General features: G+C 36.2%; 2 protein-coding genes and 2 long non-coding RNA genes across 19 annotated transcripts in view; 1 reads left to right on the forward strand and 3 right to left on the reverse strand.

Moving 5' to 3' along the window:
- The window catches only part of LOC147512210 (uncharacterized), an 87,103-nt gene that overhangs the window by 46,336 nt on the left and 15,032 nt on the right, over window positions 1–25,735 (reverse strand). For 7 of the 15 annotated variants that reach the window (XR_015214817.1, XR_015214816.1, XR_015214813.1 and 4 more), the window contains exon 1: window positions 88–1,525. The exons of 4 other annotated variants lie outside the window; for them this stretch is intronic. The gene's annotated coding sequence lies outside the window, so the exon portion shown is untranslated. Of the gene's footprint in view, window positions 1–46; window positions 1,528–25,735 lie in introns of those variants that run through there. 4 more of the 15 variants (XR_015214818.1, XR_015214812.1, XM_086595193.1 and 1 more) reach the window with 3 other exon arrangements.
- Window positions 11,324–13,157, reverse strand: LOC147512212 (uncharacterized). The gene is made up of 2 exons (XR_015214826.1): window positions 12,787–13,157; window positions 11,324–11,709 (listed from the first exon to the last, which is right to left on the reverse strand). It is a non-coding gene; the product is annotated as an uncharacterized LOC147512212 (long non-coding RNA).
- On the forward strand, window positions 13,697–16,549 carry LOC147512213 (uncharacterized). Of its 2 annotated transcripts, XR_015217152.1 has the most exons (5): window positions 13,853–13,970; window positions 14,671–14,728; window positions 14,856–14,970; window positions 15,962–16,079; window positions 16,255–16,549. It is a non-coding gene; the product is annotated as an uncharacterized LOC147512213 (long non-coding RNA). The 2 variants fall into 2 exon arrangements; XR_015217151.1 differs by lacking the exon at window positions 14,856–14,970 and having other exon boundaries at window positions 13,697–13,970.
- On the reverse strand, window positions 19,544–21,851 carry LOC147512214 (pectinesterase-like). Its single transcript, XM_086599454.1, has 2 exons — window positions 20,843–21,851; window positions 19,544–20,359 (listed from the first exon to the last, which is right to left on the reverse strand). Exons 1-2 carry the CDS (start codon window positions 21,792–21,794, stop codon window positions 19,668–19,670), a joined length of 1,644 nt encoding a protein of 547 aa, XP_086455580.1. The 5' UTR covers window positions 21,795–21,851; the 3' UTR covers window positions 19,544–19,667.

Here is a 25,735-nt window from a genome sequence, read left to right on the forward strand (position 1 = left end):
TAAACTTAAAAGACATACTTAGAGATGATTAAATTATAAAACTTACATTTAGACCAAGATCCACATAGTTAAACAGCGAGGGCGTACTTTTAGAAAAATGAGACGAGAACACCTCTGACAAGTGGATGAGCCTCCATTGGCAAAGCTAAGGAAATTGCAGTCTCGTAGAAACCACGTGTTTATGTAACCAACCAGTTACCACTGACCAGAACAATTGCCTATATTACATTCTACAATTTCACATTCTTAGATCCATCCTTGGAAGAAATATTCGAACCTTGAGTACCCAACTTAATTTGGTACTCCTCAAAGAGTTTGGGTTCCTCATGCTGAAACTTGATCACATACTTTGCCAAAAACACATCTTCTGCTTCTCTTAATGCCTGACCTATACCATTATAATGTATTAGACCCTTTGAGATCAACATTTGAAGAACATAACATCTTGGAAAGACTCTCTTTTCCAAGCTTAAATTAATAGCAGACGCGTTCTTGGCAATGTCATCTCTAGTCCAATTCAAGTTATTCATGAAGAAATTCACTGCTAAATTCATCTTCTTCACTGAAACGGCCATTACGGAGGGGTTCTTCTTGAACATGGAAAGAACCTCATCTTCTGACCAACCAAAACTCTTATAAGCCTCCAATTTCGAGTCCCATATAGGCTTCCTTATCCCCACAAGCACATGTAATCCACTAACGAACACATTAGTTGAAGGACTAAAACCCATATTCTTGAGTTGAAATACAATTGTGTTAAGCTTGTTAGGTGGAAGATATAGAACTCGAGGGTTCTTGATAATCAATTTTGAGATCAAAGATTTCGGCATACCATGATCTTGCAGGAGGGCTACGTTTTCTCCCGTTCTGTCCTTTAAATTAGTGCACCACTTTAACCGTTGAAGAATAATGGCGATGCCAGCATCTGTGGGGGCAAGGTTTCTAAGGAAATTGATGGTAGGGATGATAGAATTATCTAAGCTTCTTGTCAAGAAATTTACGTCCTTGGAGAGGAGTTTACCAAGATTGGGTCCTGAAATGCCAATGCTTTTGAAATATTCAAGCTTTGGTTTCAAGGTTTTCTCGGGAGAGGCTAGGAGAAGTTGAGGGTGGTGAGCGATGACTTTTGAAATGTGGCTATCAGTGAAACCGTAGGATTTGAAGAGAGAGATAACTGAGTCATGTTTAGCTGTTTTGGATTCGTTGAGAACAAATTTTTTGGAAGCTTTGAGAGCTGATTCTGGGGATAATCCACACGAGTTAATGAGGTACTCCACTGTGAAATTCGGTCTTGAGACGATACTAGAAATGAATCTAGTGAGTTGGGTTGTTGATATCAGGGTGGGTCTTAAATCTAAAACAACACTCGTAGTAGTGTTAATTCTACTAAGAAGTACAACCAAACGTTGCAACATTTTTTGTAGAAACTTACCCAAAGTGGAGAAAGTGAAATGACACGGTCTTCTTTCTTTCAAGGTCGACCTCTAATCTTCTTCGGTTCCTTCACTCATAATTTCTATCAGGTAAAAACCCTAAACCCCAGCCGAAATATCTTGATATATTTTAAATATCGGCACCAGGATCTAATCCAATATTTCAGAAAATGTTCCTTGTTGTTTACTTATTATGTCAATTGTTGTGCTAGACTGGTCCAACATTAAACATTTTTCCCATAAGAAGCATTCCCAATGCAGGTGGTTTTGGGGTTCTGACTATAGTCACCGGAAAAAGGAGTGTTCAATCAGAGGTGAAAAACTGGTGACTATTTTTCCTAGTTGAAATCAAGGTGAAACCTTTCACCAAGATAGTGGCTTACTTATTAACTTTGGATGGGATGTTGGATTCCGTTTAGATTACAAAACTCACCATACAGAATCCAACATTCCGTCTCGCTATATTTCTTTTTTTCCAGACGGAATCAAACATCCTATCCGGAGTCCTAACGGCTAGTTCACCAACGGTCAGTAAGTCAGAACGGTCAAAAATAAAAACTTTTGTATATATACAAAATTTGTTCCATTTCATTTTACACTTCCAACAATCATATATCATATTTCTTCTTCTTTAAAATCAGCTATTCAAAAAAACAAAATATCAAATGGCATCATCTCAAGCATCTCAAACAACTCAAGCAAGTGGTAGCACTCAAGCAAAAGCAAAAACTCACTTTAGCATATCCGAAGATCAAGCTCTATGTCTTGCTTGGATACAAATTAGTGAAGATTCCATTGTTGGTCTTTTCCAAAATGCAAAAGGATTTTGGAATCGTGTAACAAACGAGTTCAATCAAGCACGTGGGTCGGATAGGTCTTCCAATTCAATTAGCGGTAGATATAAATATATTTCGAAGATGAACAAGTTTATTGCAATTGTGAATGCGGTGGAGGCTCGACATGCAAGTGGTACAACAATACAAAACCGGGTAATTACAACTTTGTCAATTTGTCAATTATTGATTATCTTAGTCTTAGTCTAATTATTTTCATCTTAGTCTAATTATCATTTCCATCTTAGTCTTAGTCTAATCATTATCTTAGTATAATTATTATTTCCATATTAGTCTTAGTATAATTATTATTTTAGTCTAATTATCTTAGTCTAATTATTTATATTTTATTTTTTAGTTGTCCGAGGCAAGGATGACGTACCAACTACAAGAAAAAACGTCTTTTTCACTTGATCATTGTTACGTTATATTCAAGGATAATCCAAAGTGGAGTAACGTATTTGAGGCAAGGTCAAGCCACCCCACAAAGGGAAAAGGTCTCAAAAATGATGGTGAAAATTCAACTTCTAATTCACCAAGTGTTGGTGGAATTGAATTGGAGGGTTCTCAAGAAATAGAGCGTCCTCAAGAAATGGTGCGTCCTCTTGGATCGAAGAAAGCCAAGTCCAAGAGGAACCAAGAAAAATCAGTTAGTATGTTGGAGGGTTACTTTACACGTTTAGAGGATACATTTGTAAAGGATACAAATAAACACAAAAATGCTTAAAACTTAGGGAAAGAGAACTTGCATATAGTCAAAGAACTGTGATGGCAAGAGAAGAAAAAAATCAGATTCAAATGGAAAAAAATCAAGTTCAATTGGAAAAAAATCAGCTTCAAAAGATACAATATGAAGCTAAGATTTTAGCGACCGATACAAGTATCCTTCATCCCGATACCGCTTTTATAATTGAGCAACAACAAGCTGAAATACGTGTTGAATGGGCAAGGGCTAGAGGTGGTTCTAGCTCTAACTAAGCTTATGTAATATCTAGTATTTTATTTTAATTAAAGCACTATGTATTTTAATTAATGCACTATGTATTTTAATTTCACTGTATTTTTAATTAATGCACTATGTATGTTCTTTCCAATATAATTATTTTCATAGAAATACAATTACCAATAAAATTAAAATACATTGTAATATAGTTCATTAAAACACAACTTATTAAACACATAAGAACTTCTTGGAATTACATAGGAAATACATTAAGAAATACATAGGAAATACTTTGCAACTTCATAGTTCACATTAGGAAATACATAGGAAATACACTTTCATTTCCATTTTAATTTTCCCCTCCTTCTCCCTCCTCTATATCCGACCAATTTGGATAATAAATTGGTACCGGATTTGCTGTTTCTTCAATACCAGTCCAATTAAAAACATGCTCAACTAAGTTCTTTTGAAAATTAGTATGTGTAACTTCATTTCTAATTTTATTTCTTGCTTCAATCATCTGATAGACAAAATGAAAACCATCATCTTCCTGAAAGAGCGCAGGTATTGTTTCTTTCCTCTGACCTTTCCAATTCCAAACTCCACTTTCACATTCATTCTCAACAATCATATTATGTATTATAATGCATGCCTTCATTATGTCTTCAAAAACAACAACACTATGACAACGCGCAGAAGCCTTAACAATATGTTATCGTGCCTGCAAAACTCCAAACGTCCTTTCAACATCCTTTCTTGCAGCTTCTTGATGTTAAGTAAAGATCTTTTCATGCTTATTTCTTGGATAACGAATGGCTTGAACAAATGTGCCCCATTTTGGGTAAATACCATCAGCAAGATAATATCCCATATCGTATTCATTACCATTCACATTAAATGCAACAACAGGAGCCTCACCTTGCTCTAATGATTCAAAAACATGAGAACGATGAAGTACGTTAATGTCATTATGCGAACCTGGTAAGCCAAAGAAGCAATGCCAGATCCAACAGTGTTTGTCTACAACGGTTTCAAGTACCAAAGTTGGTTCCTTCTTGTACCCTACATGTGTTCCAGCCCATCCAGTTGGACAATTCTTCCATACCCAGTGCATATAGTCGATTGATCCAAGTATTCCTGGAAAACCCCTTGCCGCATTTTCAGCTAATATCCTAGCAGTGTCTGCCTCAGTTGGTCGTCTCAAGTACTCTTCCTCAAACGTAGTGATTATTACCTTGCACCAACGCTTCATAGATACATTTGCTATGGAATCTCCAATTTGTAAATACTCATCCATTGAATCAGAAGAACAACTAGTTGTTAATTGTTCAACTGCAGCTAGTCCCTTCTGCAACCCAGAAGTTGCTTGTCGACCCAATCCATCCACCTTGTCTTTGAAGTAATCGTCGAATGCTGTAATAATTTTCAACATATACATAAAAAGCTCTCTTGTCATCCTGTACCTTTGCCTAAACTTATGAGGAGGCCACCTACAAAGTGTTGTGAAGTAATCCCTCATTATCTTTTGTTTACTGAAATCACCACCATCTCTAAACGTGTAATCTCTGCCCATCACAGATCTACCGCGTTTGTCTGTATCCACATCTTCAATTCAATTGTTGCTTGAGTCATTAATGCCCCAACAGTGGATAATAACTGCAACCTCCTCCTCCTCCTTCGCCTCATCATATCATTATGCTCATCTCTTACTCTTTCCATGTAGTCATCTTCAGCGGAAGTACCAGAAGATAACCCGATAAAACCATAAGACGAACTATTACTACTAGATCCTCCCCATAACCTTTGGTTAAATGCAATTCTTTCTTCTCTAGACATTTTTTCAATTTATAGCTTGGTTGTGGAGAAGAAGATGGGTGTTTGTTTGTTTGATCTAAAAGAAAGAAGAGTAAAACGAAATATGAAAGGTAAGGTCACATGTGATAGTTAGATTTTGGTCCACTTTCCAATTGACAACACATTTTATCAAGTTTTTGTTCACTCTCCAAGCGACAACATAATCTATCCAAATGTACATTCAATAATTCCAAATGTATCTATGGGCCACCATCAATAATTCCTATGTATTGAATGAAGAAGAGGCGCAGTGGTATGGACCTATAAACCAGACGGGATATGATGTTACATTCCATCTCGGTCTAAAAATCCCAAACAGGATGTTACATTCTGTCTCTGTCTACACCATACACTATTCCTATTAGAACCTGTCAGAACCAAATCTGAAAAAATGAGTGATATTCCTTCAAAATTTCCTGTCATAACCAAGACATAGGAAACGAGTGAAATGCAATTTATATTTCCTATCAGAACCAAGCCTGAAAAATGAGTGCAATGCAACTTATAATTCCTTCCTTAAAAAATTATACAGTATACTTTGGAAACATACTAACTTATAATTTCTGAAATTTTTTTGCCATAACCTCATTTGTTTTATTGACATATTTATATCCAAAACCTGCTAATATACCTTGGAAATAATAAATAAGACAAACAACAATCCTTAAAACACCCAGGTCTAACACAGAAACTCGGTAAAAAAAACTAACTTATAATTCCTGAATTTTTTTTGTCATAACCTCCTTTGTTTAATGACATATTCACATCCAAAACTCATCAAAAAAAACATGCTAATAAAAAGAAGTCGTTACAAACAACAATCTCAAACACCATATTACACGTAATGACGCACAGTTATTACAAACTAGAAAAAAAATCTCACTGAGACCTCCTCCCCCTACGTAGTTGTCTCCGCTCTGGTTGAGCTTGAGCTTGAGGTGTTGCACTTGCAGCATTTTCCAACTCTTGCACACGTCTATGAAACTGCAAAGTTCGATTTCGCTCTTGTTGTAAGATTTCAAAACTTTGACGAGATGACTCCATGAACGACGCACGCATGGCATAACTGAGAGAGTTGTAGTTAAGGAGCTCCGACCTTACTTCATCCTGTTTAACAAAACAAATGCATGTTACATGTTATAGTGAATAATAATAACAAATCATGAATAAATTTAAATCATACTAACCACGGCTAACTGCTCAAACTGTTCTGACAAATCTGTGACCAATACAGCATTTGCGTGTGGAATAGGTATGCTCATCTCTTACCCCTGAGAAGTAATCATGCTCCAGTGCCAAATGTTAGACTCATCAAATATCTGTGGAGTTCTTTGCGGCATCTTAATATCATGAAACACCCTGGGCAGTGAGTGTGGTAACTCCACTCTTTCTGGGAAATGAATGTCATGCCTCAATGCTTCGGAAGTAACCCCTTCAAAATTGGTGCCCCGGTATAAGGCACCTAGCAAGAGACCTCGACCAACCCTCTTCCAATACAAGTCATAGTCTCTTGTAAAAATGAAAGCTGATGCGTCTGGTTAATCATTTGGGTTTGCTCTATAGTGTAAAAGAGTTGCAGGAAGAATATCAGAGGCTATCATATCTATGGGTGGCGGGTAAGGTATAACAATCTCTCCAGATACTTGACGTCAACATTTGTCCCCAAGGTACCATGCAGTTACTGACCCAACAAGTATCATTCACCGCTGAAAAAGAAACCTTGCTTTATGACACATATAGGATAATCTACGGTACTCAGTGTTCTCTGGAACATCTGGAATATCCGCATAAGGGGTCTGAAATATGAAGGACTCGGCCCAAGGTTGCCACTCAATTCATGTAGCTCCTAAAAGCTTAATTTGTTGACGAGTGTTATGAATATTATGCGATAGATCCACATACCCCCTCTGCCTACGATGAAGCCCCCATGCATGCTTGAATACGTGGAATCAGGTCATGAGTCTCATTCTCTTCCAACCTCTTCAACACAGGATGCATCACACGAAAATGTTCGTACCACCAATACTAAATCAATAGATAAAATACAATTTATATATATATATATATAAACATTCCAACATTAATAATTAGATAAATAAATGAAATGAAACAATAACTTAATAAATAAGACTTACCAGTATAATCCAAACAAAGCTACACAAATTGCCTTTAGCGGCTTTTGTCTTAACTGCGAGGTCTAGGCAGCGGTAAAGGTATGCCAAGATGGATTGACCCCATTCATAATCCCACATCCTCTCTACGTCTTTGAGGCAGCGGCCATCCACCTAGATACATAAAAAACTATCAGCGTATCCGAATAATACCGCACCGATAAAGTGGAAGAGGAAGGCACGTACATATTCTTGGATCGACTCCTCACCAATATGATAGTCTTTCGATTTCTCATTTAGCCTATTCAAGTATCTCGAAGTAAACCAACTCATATTTATAGTTCCTCTCTTAAACTGCTCAACCGATAATCTCAAAAACCTGTCTTCCTCATCATCTTCTACCAAATCAAAACCCTTAAAGAAACTCATTGCCGTAGCAAAAAAATTCCAAATTTTCATCAAAATGAACAACATCTCCATAACCAATTGGGATACCCGTGAGCATTGTGAAATCAAGAGGGATAATCCCAAACTCACCCTATGGGAAATGGAATGTGTGGGTAGATTTCCATCACCGCTCAACTATCCCAAACAACAATGCTTGATCATTTTGTCCCAAATTAGAATTCAAAAAGTTCCCAAATGGTGTGGCGGCTATAATGTTGGTAACCGTGACAAAATTAGGATCCGTTTTTTATTTCAAACAACGCCACCACGACACATCATTTGAAAGTGCACAATGCACTTTTCATAGGTGTACTTCCTAGTTCCTACATTCATATTACACACAATACAACAAACTATTCAATACAATATAATTTAAACTCAAATTTTTTTAACACAATACAACAAATTCAAACTAATTATACAACAACAAATTTGATATAAACTAACATAAATAATAATAATTAACATAAAAAAAAAAAAAAAAATCTAAAACTTACTTGAGACTCCGCCACTCGATTTGCTACGTGTCGGACCGATGTTGACGCTAATGGTGGGTGTTCATTGATTTCACAACGCGGTGAAAAATTAAACCCAAGTTCAATTTCGTCCTCCTCGCCTACATTTTGCGTTCTTAACGACGATTCTTTTTGCCCTTTTTTTTTTGAATATTTTAAAACTTCTAAACCATCTACTATGCTCTTCATGTGGTGAGGTTGGTGGGGAATCATTGGGGGGGTGGAGAAGTCATTAGGAATTGAAGAAATTAAAAAAAAGTTGGTAATGGTGGCAAATCGCAATGGAGGCTGGGAAAAAGTGAAAATGGTGCATGTTCACGTCTGTGATATTAGACTCACCAAACGGGATGTTACATTCCGTCTAGACCAGACGGGATGTTATATTCCATCTCGTTATAAAATACCAGACGAGATGTTACATTCCGTCTCAATCAAAAAGCCTCCAGATGGAATCTAACATCCCATCTGAGATTTTTTTTTCACCTTTGCATTGCACAACTTCACCTTGTTTTTCACAGTTTTGGTGAAAAGAAGGGGAATAAGTGCCTACGTGGAGGTGATAAGGGGGACATTATTTTGACTTGCATTGGGAATGCTCTAAGAGTAAACTTCCAACTTGAGGCGTTGAAAAGGTGAAAAAGGATTGAGATTGATTCTGATTGACAGACATACTGAGGAGGGATGAAAGTCATGAAACATAATGAAAACTCAAAAGCAATTAAGGTGACAGAAGAAAGGCTAAGTAATAGATGCAACAACAATTTATGCTGGTGATCAAAATTCTGAAAAACTTTCTGCTGACAGTCTGACACCTCTCCATATACCGATCACTAAGCAGAGATATATAGAAAAGAGATGAACAACACATCTGAGAAGTGCGTTCAAGTGCTCCTCCGTACAAAAGGTTCTAAAAAGTGCATTGTTGTAGTAACATTATAATAGAAGTATAGAACCAGGAAATTATGTAACCACATTCATGGTTGTCCATGCCGCTATTCTTCCAAGTTTGGGGAGAATACACAATTTAGTCCAACTGGTAGAGATACTAGAAGTCCATGCCGTTAATTTCATTTCATATCAATCACCTAACTTACAAAATGAGAAATAGAAACCGTGACGTCCTTGGTCATTATTCATCTATAGTTTTTCTCGTTTTCAAATATACATGAAGATATCAGCAACGGCCTTCTGTTACGTAACGGCACCGACACTGAGAAATCGAGTCTCAGGTAGACAAGATGACTTCATGTTGGCTTGATCTCCATATTTGTCGCGGCACTTTTGATTGCATTCGCCTGGCATTTTAGGGTAACAAATTCCCGCATAGTTAAAGCATAACCTTCTAATCAGTAACTTAATCAATATAATTTTCAGTTTACAAATAACAAAACATCCCGAATTCGCGATATCAATATGATGCATGACTCTGATTTGAATATATTGCCAGAATTGCCAATAAGAACCTACTTTTTTTGCCAAAAAACAGTTTATGAATATGAAAAAAAAACATGGCATACATTTTGTATGGGAGCTAGTCAACGTACCTGAAGCGATGAATATCAGAGCCAATACAAAGTAAAAGGTGGAGAAGAACTTTAACATTTTGATCGACCACGAAAAGGAAAGTCGATAAGGCCACAATAAGACCTGTTTAGCGGTATTGTCTACTGTGTTGGCTGTGTTCAATAGGAAAATTTATGTTCTTCTTTCTCAATATACTTTTAGCCACATACAAAATTTTCTGGTATTTATAAATTTGTAGATATATAATAACAGTTGCTAAAGTAATCATTGTTTTACGGATGCTTCAAACTTAGATGTCTAGATATGCAAATCCGTCAAAGCGCCAAAAGGAATTTTTGAGATGTGGCCGAATGAATGGAGAAGACACAGTCTAATTTTTTTGTTGGGTTTGAAATGGGAAAGTAACGACGCGGTGCGTCTGTTTCATTAGTAAGTTTATCAACGTAATATAAGAATGCAAACATAGGGACATAGCTGTAATAGTAGGCTGAGATGTGCAATTCCTTGATTTTTTACCCAATAGAACAAATTGACAGGACAACAACATTTACACTTTTGGGTGACACATTTAAGAAACCACTACAAAGTTTAACCATGGAAGTATTTGAACACGCAAGAACACATGAGATAGAAGGAGAAGGGGGTGTTTTTTGAAATTTCCCATATCAAAATTTCACTACAAAGTCGACAATGAACACTTACCAATGAAGTTTCATTCCAAGCCTCCTTTTTGTTTTAAAAATGAAACAACTGACCGGTGAGAGGAAGTGAGGAACCATGGAAGTATTTGAACACGCAAGAACACATGAGATAATTTGAAAGCGCGATTTAATAAGTTGGATTCCGCCGCTTCACAAAGATGGAGAGCGGTGAAGTACTGAAATGAAATAAGCTCATGCTGCTGAACTTTGAGAAAGTAACTGAATCTTCAAATGACTCAAAAGCCAGGTGCAGGCTAGCTCGCAACTCGCAACACAAGATAGAATTCAACTAAGGAGTCCTCAAGAGACTCGAACTTGAAGCATCTACTGTCAGCTTTCTCAAAGACTCAAACTAAGGGCCCCAAACAGACTAGAACTTAAAGCAAATGTAGTATGATTTCAAGAGTTAAAATGTTTAATTACCTCATCTTGATACATCATCAAAATTATCTCCAACACAAACTCCCTCGGCGCCTATTAATGCTGTTCACAATAACTTTCACAGTGAAGCGGAACTGAAGAAATGAATTGTAACCATTGAAGTGACGTGCTCATACAATACAGATCAATATATTGGACACAGGCCGTCAGCAATACATCTAACTCTATTGACAGCTAGACACTAAAACTGACTCTGATGTCAGCCATTACAGCTGGATAATTCAACTACTTCAGCAGTTACAACAGAATTCTGTTATGTTTGTTACAAAGAGTCATATCTTTGATTCTAGTAGAAGAATGGGATTAGATCCTAGGGAGTTTGCACTGACATTATCACACCAAGATTGATGAAAGGACCTTGAGGAAAACATGTTGACTCTTTTAAACTGCATTAAAATGTAGAGTGGCAGCAGAGACCATATACTGACAAACTTAATTTACAGCATCAGAGAGATCATCTGGCTTTTTCCATGTACAGTATTGCAATATACCAACAAGCTGACAGACAAAACACAGAATGGTAAACTTAAAAGACATACTTAGAGGTGATTAAATTATAAAACTTACATTTAGACCATGATCCACATAGTTAAACAGCGAGGGTGTACTGATAGAAAAATGAGACAAGAACACCTCTTAAAAGTCGATGAGCCTCCATTGGCAAAGCTAAGGAAATTGCAGTCTCATAGAAACATAAAATTTACCCACAACCAGTTACCATCGACCTGAACAATTGCCTATATTACATTCTACAATTTCACATTCTTAGATCCATCCTTGGAAGAAATATTCGAACCTTGAGTACCCAACTTCTTTTGGTACTCTTCAAAGAGTTTGGGTTCCTCGTGCTGAAACTTGATCACATACTTTGCCAAAAACACATCTTCTGCTTCTCTTAATGCCTGACCTATACCATTATAACGTATTAGACCCTTTGAGATCAGCATTTGAAGAACATAACATCTTGGAAAGACTCTTTTCCAAGCTTAAAGTAATAGCAGACGCATTCTTGGCAATGTCATCTCTAGTCCAATTCAAGTTATTCATGAAGAAATTCAATGCTAAATTCATCTTCTTCACTGAAACGGCCATTACGAAGGGGTTCTTCTTGAACATGGAAAGAAACTCATCTTCTGACCAACCAAAACTCTTATAAGCCCCCAATTTCAAGTCCCATATAGGCTTCTTCATCGCCACAAGCACATGTAATCCACTAACGAATACATTACTTGAAGGACTAAAACCCATATTCTTGAGTTCTAATACACTTGCGTTAAGCTTGTTGGATTCAAGATATAGAACTCGAGGGTTCTTGATAATCAATTTTGAGATCAAAGATTTCAGCATACCATGATCTTGCAGGAGGGCTATGTTTTTTCCCATTTTGTCCTTTAAATTAGCGGACCACTTTAACCGTTGAAGAATAATGGCGATGCCATCATCTGTGGGGGCAAGGCTTCTAAGGAAATTGATGGAAGGGATGATACAATTCTCTAAGCTTCCTCTCAAGAAATATACGTCCTTGGAGAGGAGTTTACCAAGATTGGGTCCTGAAATTCCAATGCTTTTGAAATATTCAAGCTTTGGTTTTAACCTTTTCTCGGGAGAGGCTAGGAGAAGTTGAGGGTTGTAAGCGATGACTTTTGGAATGTGGCCATCAGTGAAACCGTAGGATTTGAAGAGAGAGATAACTGAGTCAGGTCTAGCTGTTTTGGATTCGTTGAGAACAAATTTTTTGGAAGCTTTGAGAGCTGATTCTGGGGATAACCCACACGAGTTAATGAGGTACTCTTCTGTGAAATTCAGTCTTGAGACGATACTAGAAATGAATCTAGTGAGTTGGGTTGTTGTTATCAGGGTGGGTCTTAAATCTAAAACAACATTCGTAGTGTTAATTCTACTATCAAGTACAACTAAACGTTGCAACATTTTAACAGAACAGATTAAATGTAAAGAGTAGTTTAGTTTTTTTGTAGAAACTTACCCAAAGTGGAGAAAGTGAAATGATACGGTCTTCTTTCTTTCAAGGTCGACCTCTAATCTTCTTCGGTTCCTCCACTCATAATTTCTATCAAGTAAAAACCTTAAACCCCAGCCGAAATATCTTGATATATTTTAAATATCGGCACCAGGATCTAATCAAATATTTCCGATAATGTTCCTTGTTGTTTTGGTCTTCTGGAATTGTTGATAAAAGAGAAATTCGAAACATATCGGCAAAGTATACCGAGAATCTGCATATTCGGTATTTCTGATTTATAAACCAATTTTCTGAATATTTAGAACTGTACCGCTGAAGTTGAGGGTTGCGTGTGTCGAGAATTATTTTCCTTATAACTGTAATCTTATCAAGATCTCTCTGTTTACTACTAGGGGGGTAAACCTCTAGATGAAAGAACTGAGGGATAAAGCTAATTAACCTAAGTTCTGGGGGGTAAAGCTAGAAAACTATTAAAAGGATTAAAAGGGTAATAAAGTCTTTTTACATACATCATTCAAAAAGATAACATTGACTTTGGATGTGATGTGATGTGATCTTTGGGGGTTAAAGCTAGAAAACTGTATATTTTTCCTAAAATTACAACTACCGTTAGTCCATGACTCCATGACCAAAGCAGTTATCGAAAAAATAGGAGAAAAACACAAAAAGAAAAACACAAAAGAAAAAAGGGGAAACCCCGTACTTCTCATCTCCCACTTCTATCCCTCCCTAATTTCTGCCACTAGGGTTCTCAAGTTGAGTTTAAATCAATGAAGCGACTGCAAGGTTGCTAATTTTTCATGTAAGCAAGTTCTTATTGTTGTTGATTTCTCAAACTTTGTTGAGTAAATTGCAAGGCTGCTCTTTTCTTTCAATTTTGTTGCAGTTTTAATAATTTTTTGCAATAACCAAGGTTCGAAGTTGGAGAAATGTCGATGTGAAACTTCTCCCAAGAGCTGCAATTGTTTCCGTTAGAAGAAATCATGAAACTTACGCAGTTGCTCTCAAAATCAAAGCGCCACCACCTCCCCCAAAGACACCCATCTGCGTAATATCAACGGCCGAAAGCAAAAACTTCTTGACTTGTTGCGGCGTGCACCAATTGATCTTGTAATGGTTATTAGTCATTTCATCACTAAGCTCGGTGATCGGTTATGAATAATTGCATTTTCTTCGAGTCTTAAAAGGTATTGAACATGTTGCAATTTTCTTTCAATAATTGTTGCAATTTGCAATTTTGTTTTTGCAACTTTAATCATTTTTCTTTTCAATGTCCTAATATATATTTGGACTCCAAAATTTTCGGTATTTTTAGTGTAAATATTAAAATAAGACATTGTAATATATTCATAAGTTTTCCCTTGCCATTGTTCTTCACCTGTTTTTCAATTATATATTTAGGAATTTGTTGAATGGTGTAAAATAATAATCGATGGTTGATTGATGTGTTCCTGATTCATGCATTACATTATTATTTTCTTGTTTAATCATGTTGTTAGGAAAGTCACCCATAGTTTCCTTTTATTTGATTCACCTATAATTTGTGATCATTAGCCTCGTGCCACTAGTCGAAATGCTAAAAATTGGACAAGCTAAATTGCACATGCTTGGGTTACACTTTGACATGGATCTTAGTGTTTGCTGTAATGTCTAAGGAACTTGGTTATCTGATCATTCTGATCAATGAGTTATTTTGGTTATCTTGTAGGTCTTTATTTCTAAATATTTACTTCCTTGGAAGTAATGACTCAGATTGTTTATTTTGTCGTTGATCTTTATCATTGAATGAAGTTCATTGATTTGCATAGTCGTATTACAATTTGGAACTATTATCAAGCACTATCAAGTCCGTGCATTGTAAAGCAAGACAATACCTTGTTTTTGCAGATTAATGAGTATGGGAGTATTGGGAAGAGTCTTTGCCAATTTTGCTTTCTTATTACAGGTACTTTTTTATCTATCTTTTATTTTAAAATGGCTTTTTATACTGGTGATGTTTTAATGGTAATATAGTTTAAGCATTAAACCATCGAACTAAAGTATGGACTGTACTTTGTTTGGACATGTTAAAGTCCCTCCTAGGTATGTTAATGCGTGTTCGTTAAAGTGCACAAGTGATTATAGGTTTGGACATGATAACACCCATTTCTTGTTATGCAAAGAAACAAAGCAACATAAAGATTTCAGGTAAGAGTTTCCAAACCAAATTTCAAGGTTATACTCTTGTTACTTGAGTGAATATATAAGTGCCTTTAAACCATGAGCAAGGCTATCCACTTTTAGTTTGATACAGGTGAACAATATGATACTTACATGCATATATACTTTATGGTAATTCCATCTAGTTTAATATTTCGTTGGTCTAATAATGATCTCCTGTACATCACCTTGTGGGTCTATCGTTACACTAGTTTTCATATAGCTAGTAGTGATTGTTAGTTGCTAGTGTGTTTTGGATGGACTAGAACTTTGGTCATTGGCCGGTCAATCAGGTGGCAGTAGAAGGTCCATGGTTGTACTCTAGTTGATATGGGTGTTTGCGTTCATAGCTTATCTTTTCATACAAATATTATGGCTACGTTGTTGAGATATAATAATGTAGTCTAGTGGTGCATGCCAAAATTCAATTGCCACAGTTAGGTTAATGTTTAGAAAGGGCAAGGGTGAACAATGTGAGTCTAACTACAAGGTGTTCGACTCTCCAAATCTACCCGAGTTCGAAGCTATATCCGCAAACCTACATTATTCATCTTAAAATTCACATGCTCGTCATCATGTGTGTGTCACCTGATTTCTGAAATAGAAACTTGAGAAGTTGTTATGTGAAATGAAGTCAGAGAATTTGATATACACAATTAGAGTTTAGTTCATTTACTTAATTTTATTCATGTTATTTGAGTATTTGAAGGCTTATATTAAATGTTGCTTTGTTGAAATTGGAGTTAGGGCAGTTTGTTATATATCATAAGGAAGTTCTCTTGTTCGGTTGAATTATATATTTTAACTTATGAATTGGTGTTTGGTTATGAAATAATGATAGTACTATTTAAGTTCTCTGCTGATATGTTTTCCTATGACCCTTATAAATTTCTTACCGATACATCATACATGTATATAGGATTGGTTTGATGAAATTATAATTGATGTTATGTATAATATAGTTTCATGTACATGGTAGGACTGCGCCGAGGCTTTGGCTATGATACAAAAATGTCAAGTCTAGATATATGAACCGAAACGTGGCTTGGTTTCAAGTGTTTCTCCCTTATGCTTGGGAAATGGATTCTCAAGGACTGGTAAGTGGTTACTCTTTTACAATTTATTCAATAACACAAAAGGTTATGATTTTGTGTTACTATCACTGCAATGAATTACATTTATTGTTATTAAGAAATTGACCATTCCATAAGGTGTTGACCATGATTTTCTTAAATTCTACTTGAAACTAGTTGTTTGACTCGATATTCTTAGGTTCAAGCCGGCCATGGTGTCTTAGCGCTATTTGGACCACTTCCAGTTAAGGTTTGGGGCTTTATCTGACCATTTGCATATTGTTGCAAGTTGAACACTCGATCACAAGGTATTATAAGGCTTCACACAAAGGATCTAGGTGTTGTCGAAGTCTTTTGATGTATAGATGAAACAAATAAATATATTACTCTTTTGATGTTTTAGATGGAACAAGTAGATTTGGATGTGGTGTTTTTTTTTTCTTTATTGAATCAAAATAGTAATTAGCAATGCATTGTCACTTGTTGGATGTCTATTACTTTTTTGTTAGTTGTAATATGTTTTTTAAATTCAGTGTGGAATGTTGTATGACACAACTATTTGTGATGGACATGTTGTTTGAAAATCATTTTGCAGGTTGTTAATATGCTGAAAAATGAATCAATCGGGGATTTATATATTTTTTTTCCAGATAAATGTATTAACCACGGTTTTAGAAAAACGGAGGTATAAAGAGACAATGTAAACCACGTTTCTTTCTAAACCATGGTAATTGTAAGTACTATTTCCCACGGTATGAGCCTCAGAAAGATGCATTTCTGCTTGCTCAGGTGGTGGTTCATGCACTTCATCTGCATCTTCTATATCAATAAGTTTTATCCCATCATGAGCAATAGGATCATCATCATGAGCTTCAAACCCATGGTTTTCTGCATTCTCAATACCTTCTACACGTTCCACAGTAGGAATTTCTGGTTCTGAATCAACAAGATCATTAATGAAAGCTTCTAGCTTCTCACTATCTTCAAAGTCTGTTATGGTTTGGTCTTCAAAGAACATAACATCTCGACTTTGGATTACCTTTTTGTTAGTTGGATCATAAAGTTTGTAGCCAAATTTCTCATCCCCATAACCCAGAAAAATGTTGCATTATCACTTGTTGGATGTCTATTACTTTTTTGTTAGTTGTAATATGTTTTTTAAATTCAGTGTGGAATGTTGTATGACACAGCTATTTGTGATGGACATGTTGTTTGAAAATCATTTTGCAGGTTGTTAATATGCTGAAAAATGAATCAATCGGGGATTTATATATTTTTTTTCCAAAAAAATGTATTAACCACGGTTTTAGAAAAACGGAAGTATAAAGAGACAATGTAAACCACGTTTCTTTCTAAACCATGGTAATTGTAAGTACTATTTTCCACGGTATGAGCCTCAGAAAGATGCATTTCTGCTTGCTCAAGTGGTGGTTCATGCACTTCATCTGCATCTTCTATATCAATAAGTTTTATCCCATCATGAGCAATAGGATCATCATCATGAGCTTCAAACCCATGGTTTTCTGCATTCTCAATACCTTCTACACGTTTCACAATATGAATTTCTGGTTCTGAATCAACAAGATCATTAATGAAAGCTTCTAGCTTCTCACTATCTTCAAAGTCTGCTATGGTTTGGTCTTCAAAGAACATAACATCTCGACTTCGGATTACCTTTTTGTTAGTTGGATCATAAAGTTTGTAGCCAAACTTCTCATCCACATAACCCAGAAAAATGTACTGCTTGGCTTTGTCATCAAGCTTGGATCTCTCATCCTTGGGAATATGAACAAATGCCCTACACCTAAATACCCTTAAGTATCCATAATTAACATCTGTGTTTGACCATACTCTCTCTGGATAATCACTATTTAGAGACTTCGAAGGCGATAGGTTAATAACATGTATAGCTGTACGCATTGCTTCTACCCAGTAACTTCTCGATAACTTAGAGTGAGACAACATGCATCTCATCCTCTCGGCTTTACCATTGTGTTGTGGTGTCTTGGAAACGGTCTGCTCATGACGAATCTCATGACTCTTGCAATACTCTTCAAACGGCCCAATGTACTCACCCCTATTATCTTAGCGAATACACTTCAAAGGCTTTCCTGTCTCTCTTTCTACCATGCTACGAAAAGTCTTAAACACGCCAAGTACTTCATCCTTGGTCTTCAGACTATATGCCCATATCTTTCTTGACGCATCATCAATGAATGTCAAGAAGTACAAAGCTCTCCCGTGAGACTTTACTTTCATAGGACCATATAGATCTGTGTGTATTAGCTCAAGGAGGTTTGGATAACAACATAGATTAATCTAATCTGGCTCTGATACCACTTGTTGGGGACAACGATACCAATCGATCCCTACTACTAAGATAACTTTCACTTGGGCCAACTACAATCTCCAGAAAAAAATTTAAACTTTCACTACAACCAACCTAGCATGCCCAACTCTCTAAACAACTATCACAAATAAATAATAGTAATGCGAAGAAAAATAAAGCATACCACAACACAAGATGTGACGTGGTTAGGCCAATGATGTCTACTTCCACAAGAGCTAATCCTTTTATAAGTGTGGGAAGGAAGATTACAATCACTCCTCTCAATTCTCTCCACCTTACTAGATCATTCTTCTCTCCTTACAAGCTTTTCTAGATGCAAGGGTTCTCTCTCAATTTTGATCTCTTTCAAAATTGGGTTTCTGTTTTGTGAAGTAGGTTTTCCAAAACCTTACTTCTCATTTTTATAGTAACCCACAATTTTGCAGTTACTGTAGAAATAGAAGTCTGCAATTTTAGGCATGAGCACAGGCGCGCTCTCGGTAAGGCAAAATCGAGCGCGCGCGCCCTCTGATTTTTCCTCAAACCAAAAGTCTAGTAACTTTGTTTCGCAAGAGGCTGGAAAAAAAAACTATCTTCTTTTTCACGACAAAGGCGGTAGGCCAGCAGGCAAGGCCAATCTTAAGCGATACGCGCTCGAGCTCTTCACACCTAACAAGATTGCTTTCTCTCCTCTTTCTCATTCTCATGTGATAAATAACTCCAACATAGTGAAGCTCGGCTTGATTAGCTTGAATTCCACCCTTATGAATGGGTGGACAGTCCACCCCTTCATTCTATAATTAAACAAGGCACTACGTACGTGTGCATTTTTTGGGGTAAAAACGTGATTTTTAGCACTAGGTGAGGAAAAAAAAGGCTCTCAACGGAATTTCAAATCTCTTTAGACGCCCACGTCCGAAAGCACATCGGCCCAAACTCCAGAGGTTAGGCATCCGTGCCCATCTCGCTGAGCAAGCATCACCTATAAATATAGGACCCCAGGGAGCCTCAAACTTCTGACCTCCTTTAGTTTGTGGTACACTTCGAATTCAGCTAGGAGTTATTTTGCAACTAACATTGGCACTTTGTTCTGTGCAGATGAGTACAAATTTTCAAAAAATAAAAAATACTTCAAATACACTTGATGATCATGCTCATTTTCAGTGTCAAATATAACCCAGGTCCATCATCAAATAGAGAACAACAAATTTATTCAAAGGCAAGAAATCGGAACAAATCCCTCACAAGTTAAAGAATCAAAAGAATAAAAGGGATGCAAAACCTCAAATTAGGCCAGCAGTATAAGGCACACCAGTTTGAGGTAACCACGCATCCCCAGCTATAAAATTTGATACAGTGAAGCTGGCAGCATCTGTGGTGTTTATGACTTGGTAACCAGGCCATGTAACTCTATTCGAAGTATCTGATCCGGGTCCTGTATTATTGAACTCGGTATAGTATAAAGTGGACAGAGCGAAATCACCAGACCATTTATCCCAACCAATTGGAGCTATCACGCTATCCATGAAAGATTGCATATAAACAGTCCTAGAATATTCCTTCCATGGTCGTCCTAAGTATGTCATTGTACCGTCAGTGCTCCCACCCAATTCTTTAGAAGCTCTAATATTACAGTTATGTATAGAAATTCCGGTATTTTGGTTAGGATCTGTTCGACCTTGGGCAGTGATTTCATTAGATTGTCCATGGATAGGCAACCTTGGATATATATTACAATTTTGTAAGACAACCGCTGCATTACCAAATATGAAATCGACTGTTCCATAAATGTCACATTCTCTATAGAATTGCCTGAGGGAATGTGTGTATAGTGTATCTTGATATCCTTCAAAACTACAACGATAGAAGGTTGACATATCTGCCCCACTTCGAAGTGCGACTGCTTGGCCCTTGATGGCCCCTGCGGCGTTTTGAATGGTCATATCCACACCAACAAACCCTTGTCCGACCACAACTGCAAGGCAAGTAAAGAAGAAATTTACATTTTGATATATGAGAACACTATATATGATGAACGTTCATATATGTTGCCAAAATGTATTTTGTGAATTATTGGATTTTGTATTGATATATATTATCAAAACATTATTGCAATTAGGTTGTTTTTATTTGTTTATCCACTTTGTTACCAATGCTTAATGCAACATGAGTGATGAAACGCAACTACGCAAGTTCACTTACTAATATATCTTCACCAAGTTAATAATAGTAAGAAACAAAAACAGAACAACGACATTCAACATCAGTGACAAGTGACTGGCAACATCCTTTGACGTACTTTAGGTTTCAGGTAAAGGATAGATTGTTTTCTTAAATAAATGGGAAAATATCTATTTCAGTGATCTAATGATAATAACGTTTGTACTAAGGAAAAACAAAAATAAAGAACAAAAAAAACATTATAATAATGCAGGATAAAAGTGAGCTAATAGCTTACTGAAGGTTGCGGAATTGAAAGTAGTCCATCCATCACCAACACTTCTATTTCCAGTGATCACAGTTTTGTTGATTCCGTCTCCAATCATCATCAAGTTCATCTTGTTTTTAGCCACATTGACATACTCTTCATAAACCCCTGCAGCAATAAAAATCACAAAATATCCATTGCTAATGTCAGTGTTATTTGGAGCTGCATTGATAGCATCAGTAATAGTAGTGAAATCCCCACTTCCATTTGGATTGACGACAACCGAATTATTCACTACAACACCCTTTAGATTTGCATGAATGATTCTCCTTCGACGAGCCAACCCTTCCCATTTATTTCTCCACTCTTCATTTGCTTGTCTCCCACTCTTTATTTGTTTAAACCAAGCATTTGTGAACAATGCTAGAGAAAGACTATGCATTTTTTTGCCATTAGATAGATGGGAGTGAATATCACTTGTTGCATTCCAAGCAGATGAAGTGAATTGAAGACCATCTAAACAAGTTTGTTGGTTTGTCAATATAGCACTAAACAAGGCTTGCAAGTCTTCAGCTTGCAAACCACTGAGTGATGATTTTAGAGAATCGAGAGTTGCCATTGTTTTGGACAAGAAGTCGGTGTTCAAATCCGCTAGTTTCTTACAATCGTCTAGAGCTCGAATAGCGGATATTGGTAATTTCCATTGCCTTCGGAGATACTTGGTCATCCAAAATGATAGCACTCTAGTGGTTGACAAAGATTGTTGAAAAGAATAGTGAGAGTAATCATATTGATTCCATGACACATTCTGGGGAAGTGTCGAACGACAAAAATAGTGATCCACGGTTGAATTGCAAATCGCACTGGCTCTAAAGGGTGCCGATGAAGTATAATAAGCTGAATGTGAAGGTGAGGAAAAGAGTAAGATAACAATGACAAGAAAAGGAATGATGTATATAAATGAAAAATGCTTAGAAGCCATGAATATTGTTACAAGTTTCAAGGTTGATCAAATTTACTTACAAGATTGTGAAATGTGTTCATTTATATAGAAAAAGAGCTAAGGCTCACGGGCCTGTTAGCCAGCAGAACAAGATCACCTAACTTGACCAGCTGCTATCACCTTTCTATATAAGGAATATACAACAGCTGACACCATTGTTAGGAATATACAACTTAATTGTACTTACTCTTTACCAATTACCAAACTATACAAACCTTTTGTATTGTAAGTGTTTTGTACTTCTTAATTAAATCCGAGCCTAGTGTAGATGCACTATGTCCTTAAGACAGATTTTCCCCCTCACGGTGCTTGAAGGTTGATGGGAAACTATCTCCCAAGATAGAACGGATTTCTTCTATGAAGTTTAAGACTTTAATTCTATAGACTCAAACTCAACACAACATAGTATTTGACTAAGAACGAGGAGAAGAGAAAGATCGAACTCGTGTGATCCGGTGTTTTTTCTCTCTCCAAATTTATCCACTATTTATAGGTGAGTGGTGCATTTTCGAAACAACACAGTGACTCTTGGAAAAAAGTAAGCAACTCTTTGAAAAGTCACATGTTTGAAAAGGACACACCATTTCGGCATATAACATTGTTTCGAAACCGTGCCTATTTCGAAAGGTTGCACCTTTTAGGATGATCTGATTGTTTCAAACCAGTCAAGACATTTCGAAAAGGTCGCGACTTTTTTCGGCATAATGCAATCTGTTTTCAAACAAATGCATCATTTTGAAAAGGTTTTTCTCACATTACGCATCTTGTTTGAAAAACCCATTTCATCTTAAGTGGGGTAACTTAGGAGACAAACTACTCATTCATATTTAAATGGATTTGAGCAAATCATTTTTTCGTTGAATACTTGAATGTCAGGTTGTTGGTTTTGTTATATTTTACTCTTTTTTCAAATACTTGTCTAATTCAAGTTGCATCATCTATGCATGCGAATATGATATGCAACAGCACTACACGTCTACAGCGGCTGACTTCTCACTCTGCATCCATTTTGAAGAATTGGCCCAATTTTTTAATTGATAATCCATATAATCTGTCCACCCTTTCCATTTTTTTATTTTTTCGCTGTGAATGCTTGATGCACATAGTGGTCTGTGAAATAAGGTGTGCATGCACGTTGTTGATCCCTACCTAATATAGTGAGAAGACTAGTCATTTTGAGGGAAATAAAATTGATCGAGACGGAGTAGTTGTAAATTTGTAATGACTCTAGGTGAAATAAATTCGTTTGGTAATGAATTTACAAGACGGCAGGTGCCCACTAACTGGTAGTCCTTTTGTTTGATGATACTAGAAGTGTAGGGTTCGAACCCACCACCATCAAAGAGTTACTGATCTCATTTAAACCATACTTACCAATCATAAAAAAAAAATTATACGATTAATTGTAACAAGAGACGAGTAAATAAAATTGCTGGGCCTCCCTTGTTTGTTTTTTTAAGTTGTTTCAGTGATCAGTAGCTAAAAGTGTCTTCAGCGTTCCATGCCTAAGGTCTCACTGAATGCTGAAACTAGAGATGTTGAAGTACGGTTTCCTTTTTGCCTTCACATCTGTCTCTCCAACTTTGAATTGAAAAATCAAAGTTTCCTTCAATGTCCACCAATAGTCCACATCTATAATAACCTTATCTCATATTTAAAACAATCATTTTTCTTAATAAATAATAAATAGATAAATGATTTATTATTAGCCGAAATAATTAAATAGATAAATGATTTATTATAACCTCATCTCATTTTTCTAACTAATTAGCCGAAAAAATAATAAATAGATAAATACATTTATTTTCGCTTCTATAATAATAACTTGTAATTTAATTTAACTTGGTATTTTCATATTTTTTGTTTTTATAAACAATTAAGTTGTGTTCAAAATAGATAACAACGGGTGAAATTGTCAAAATGATTTATATTCAGTATTCAGAGCCAGATCATTTTGAGAGAAAACAAACATATATTTCCCAAAGAATCAAAGATTTAGCATTCAGAGGCTCGAGAAAAAACAAACGAATCTAATACTGCTTTTGATTAAGGTAAACCTAACTTTTTGCCAAGTAAATCAAAGGGTACATACTTTCTTTTTGGTCCACTTACGGCAGTCATGCCACATCCACCCACGCTGAATGCTAAAATATCATCAGCATCGACGGGTAATTGACATGGAGCCAAGAGTCATAATTGGCTAGACGGCCAAGACACCCAAAGCGCAAAGCCTGGTCACTGGCTCCAGGGGGCTCAAATAATTTGTTGAGCAAAGAGTTTCATATGCGAACAGGAGATGCTAGTGAGTACTGAGTAGTGAGCAGTGAGCTTACAAGTTACAACAACCTTCCACATGTGGGGAGAAACTGCACAACCGTTTACCACTGGCTCATGAGAAAAAGGGGTACAGTCAGCCTTCTTGTTTTCAGCATGCCAAATGTGCATTGTGACTTGGGTCCCATATTTTAGATCGGATAAGTATTATATAATATAAAGCCCGGCCCAGTATAATGACCAAGCCCAATAAGAGATTGGACCTGGTATGGGCGTCCTGACTCGCATCCACATTCCCTATCAGAAAAAAAATTCGCATCCACATTCTAATTTTTTTACCCAGATTAGGTCTACCAACTATATTGGTCAAACAAGAAATTGGGCTAGAGAGTCTCATTTAAAAAAAAAAACAACTCTAAAGCCCTATCCATAATTTTTTTAGGTTTTAATACCTCTACATTGTTTTTATTCGACATAAGTGTTTTTTTTATAGAAAATCTTTAGAATCTAAGCTTTTGACTCGAGACCAGGTGCCACATGTTATTTTTTAATATAAATTATTCTCTTTTTCACCCTTCCAAAATAACTACTTGTAGATAAGATAACTACCGAGGAATAAAGATTGAATAAGATAACTACTTTTAGATAAGATAACTACTAGAACAAAAGAGTAGATTTTGGGTTTGAATAGAATTTAAAAAAAGTACCGTGTATTGCTCCAAAAGTTAAATTTGACACTATCTGTTTTTCATCCTGAATGTGGGCGTTATAAACTTATACATTTCAAAAATGCAGATGCACCATGTTATAAATTATATATTTTAAAATGCGGATGCACCACGTTATAAATTATACATTTTAAAATGCATACACACCACGCATTTTAAAATCACGGTCTAAAATGCATTTGATTATTTATTTTATGGGTTTGATTAACTACTATTAAATGAAACGGGTTGGTTTAGAGTTTAATGTTTATAAATTTAGGATATAGGGATTAGGGTTTAGTGTCTTAAGGTTTAGGCTTTAGGCTTAGGGTCTAGTTTATAGGGGTTAGGGTTTAGTGTCTTAAGGTTTAGGGTTTAGGCTTAGGGTCTAGTTTATAAAGATTTTAGGTTTAGTGTCTAGTGGTTTGGAGTTTAGACTTAACGACTAGTGTCAAATGCCTCCACAAAATATTGGAGGCATAATATTTTTAGTTTTTTCATTACCGAAAAGCTAGTGTGCGCAAGGTGTACTCAGCGTATAGCATCTGGGCCACTCATATAGGCTCACAAATCTTGGTGTATTGCAAAGCAAAGAAGTATTGTCCAAGGGTTCTCATTCCTGCAAGACTCATACACTCTGATGCACCCTAGATGCCCTCTTTTCATTATATGCATTTTTAAATGTGAAGGCAGGTAGTTATAAGTGAATTTTTTGTGTGAAATTCAATTTTTTGTTTTGTATCCCACTATGTTCTTGGGTAGATAGTCGGTTATGTTTGTTTCCAAGTGAGGATATTTTCGTCTATTCCTGGTAAAATTGGATAACAGGTGGTTAGTTCCATATTCTGGTCAAATTGGGATATTAAATTCTAAACAAATTTAAGAGGAGTCTTAGGACTACTAAATATTTATAACTAACTCCTCTAAACTAATTTTCTG

Source organism: Coptis chinensis, chromosome 3 (assembly GCF_015680905.1).
Source record: "Coptis chinensis isolate HL-2020 chromosome 3, ASM1568090v1, whole genome shotgun sequence".
In the NCBI taxonomy this organism is placed as follows: Eukaryota; Viridiplantae; Streptophyta; class Magnoliopsida; order Ranunculales; family Ranunculaceae; genus Coptis; species Coptis chinensis.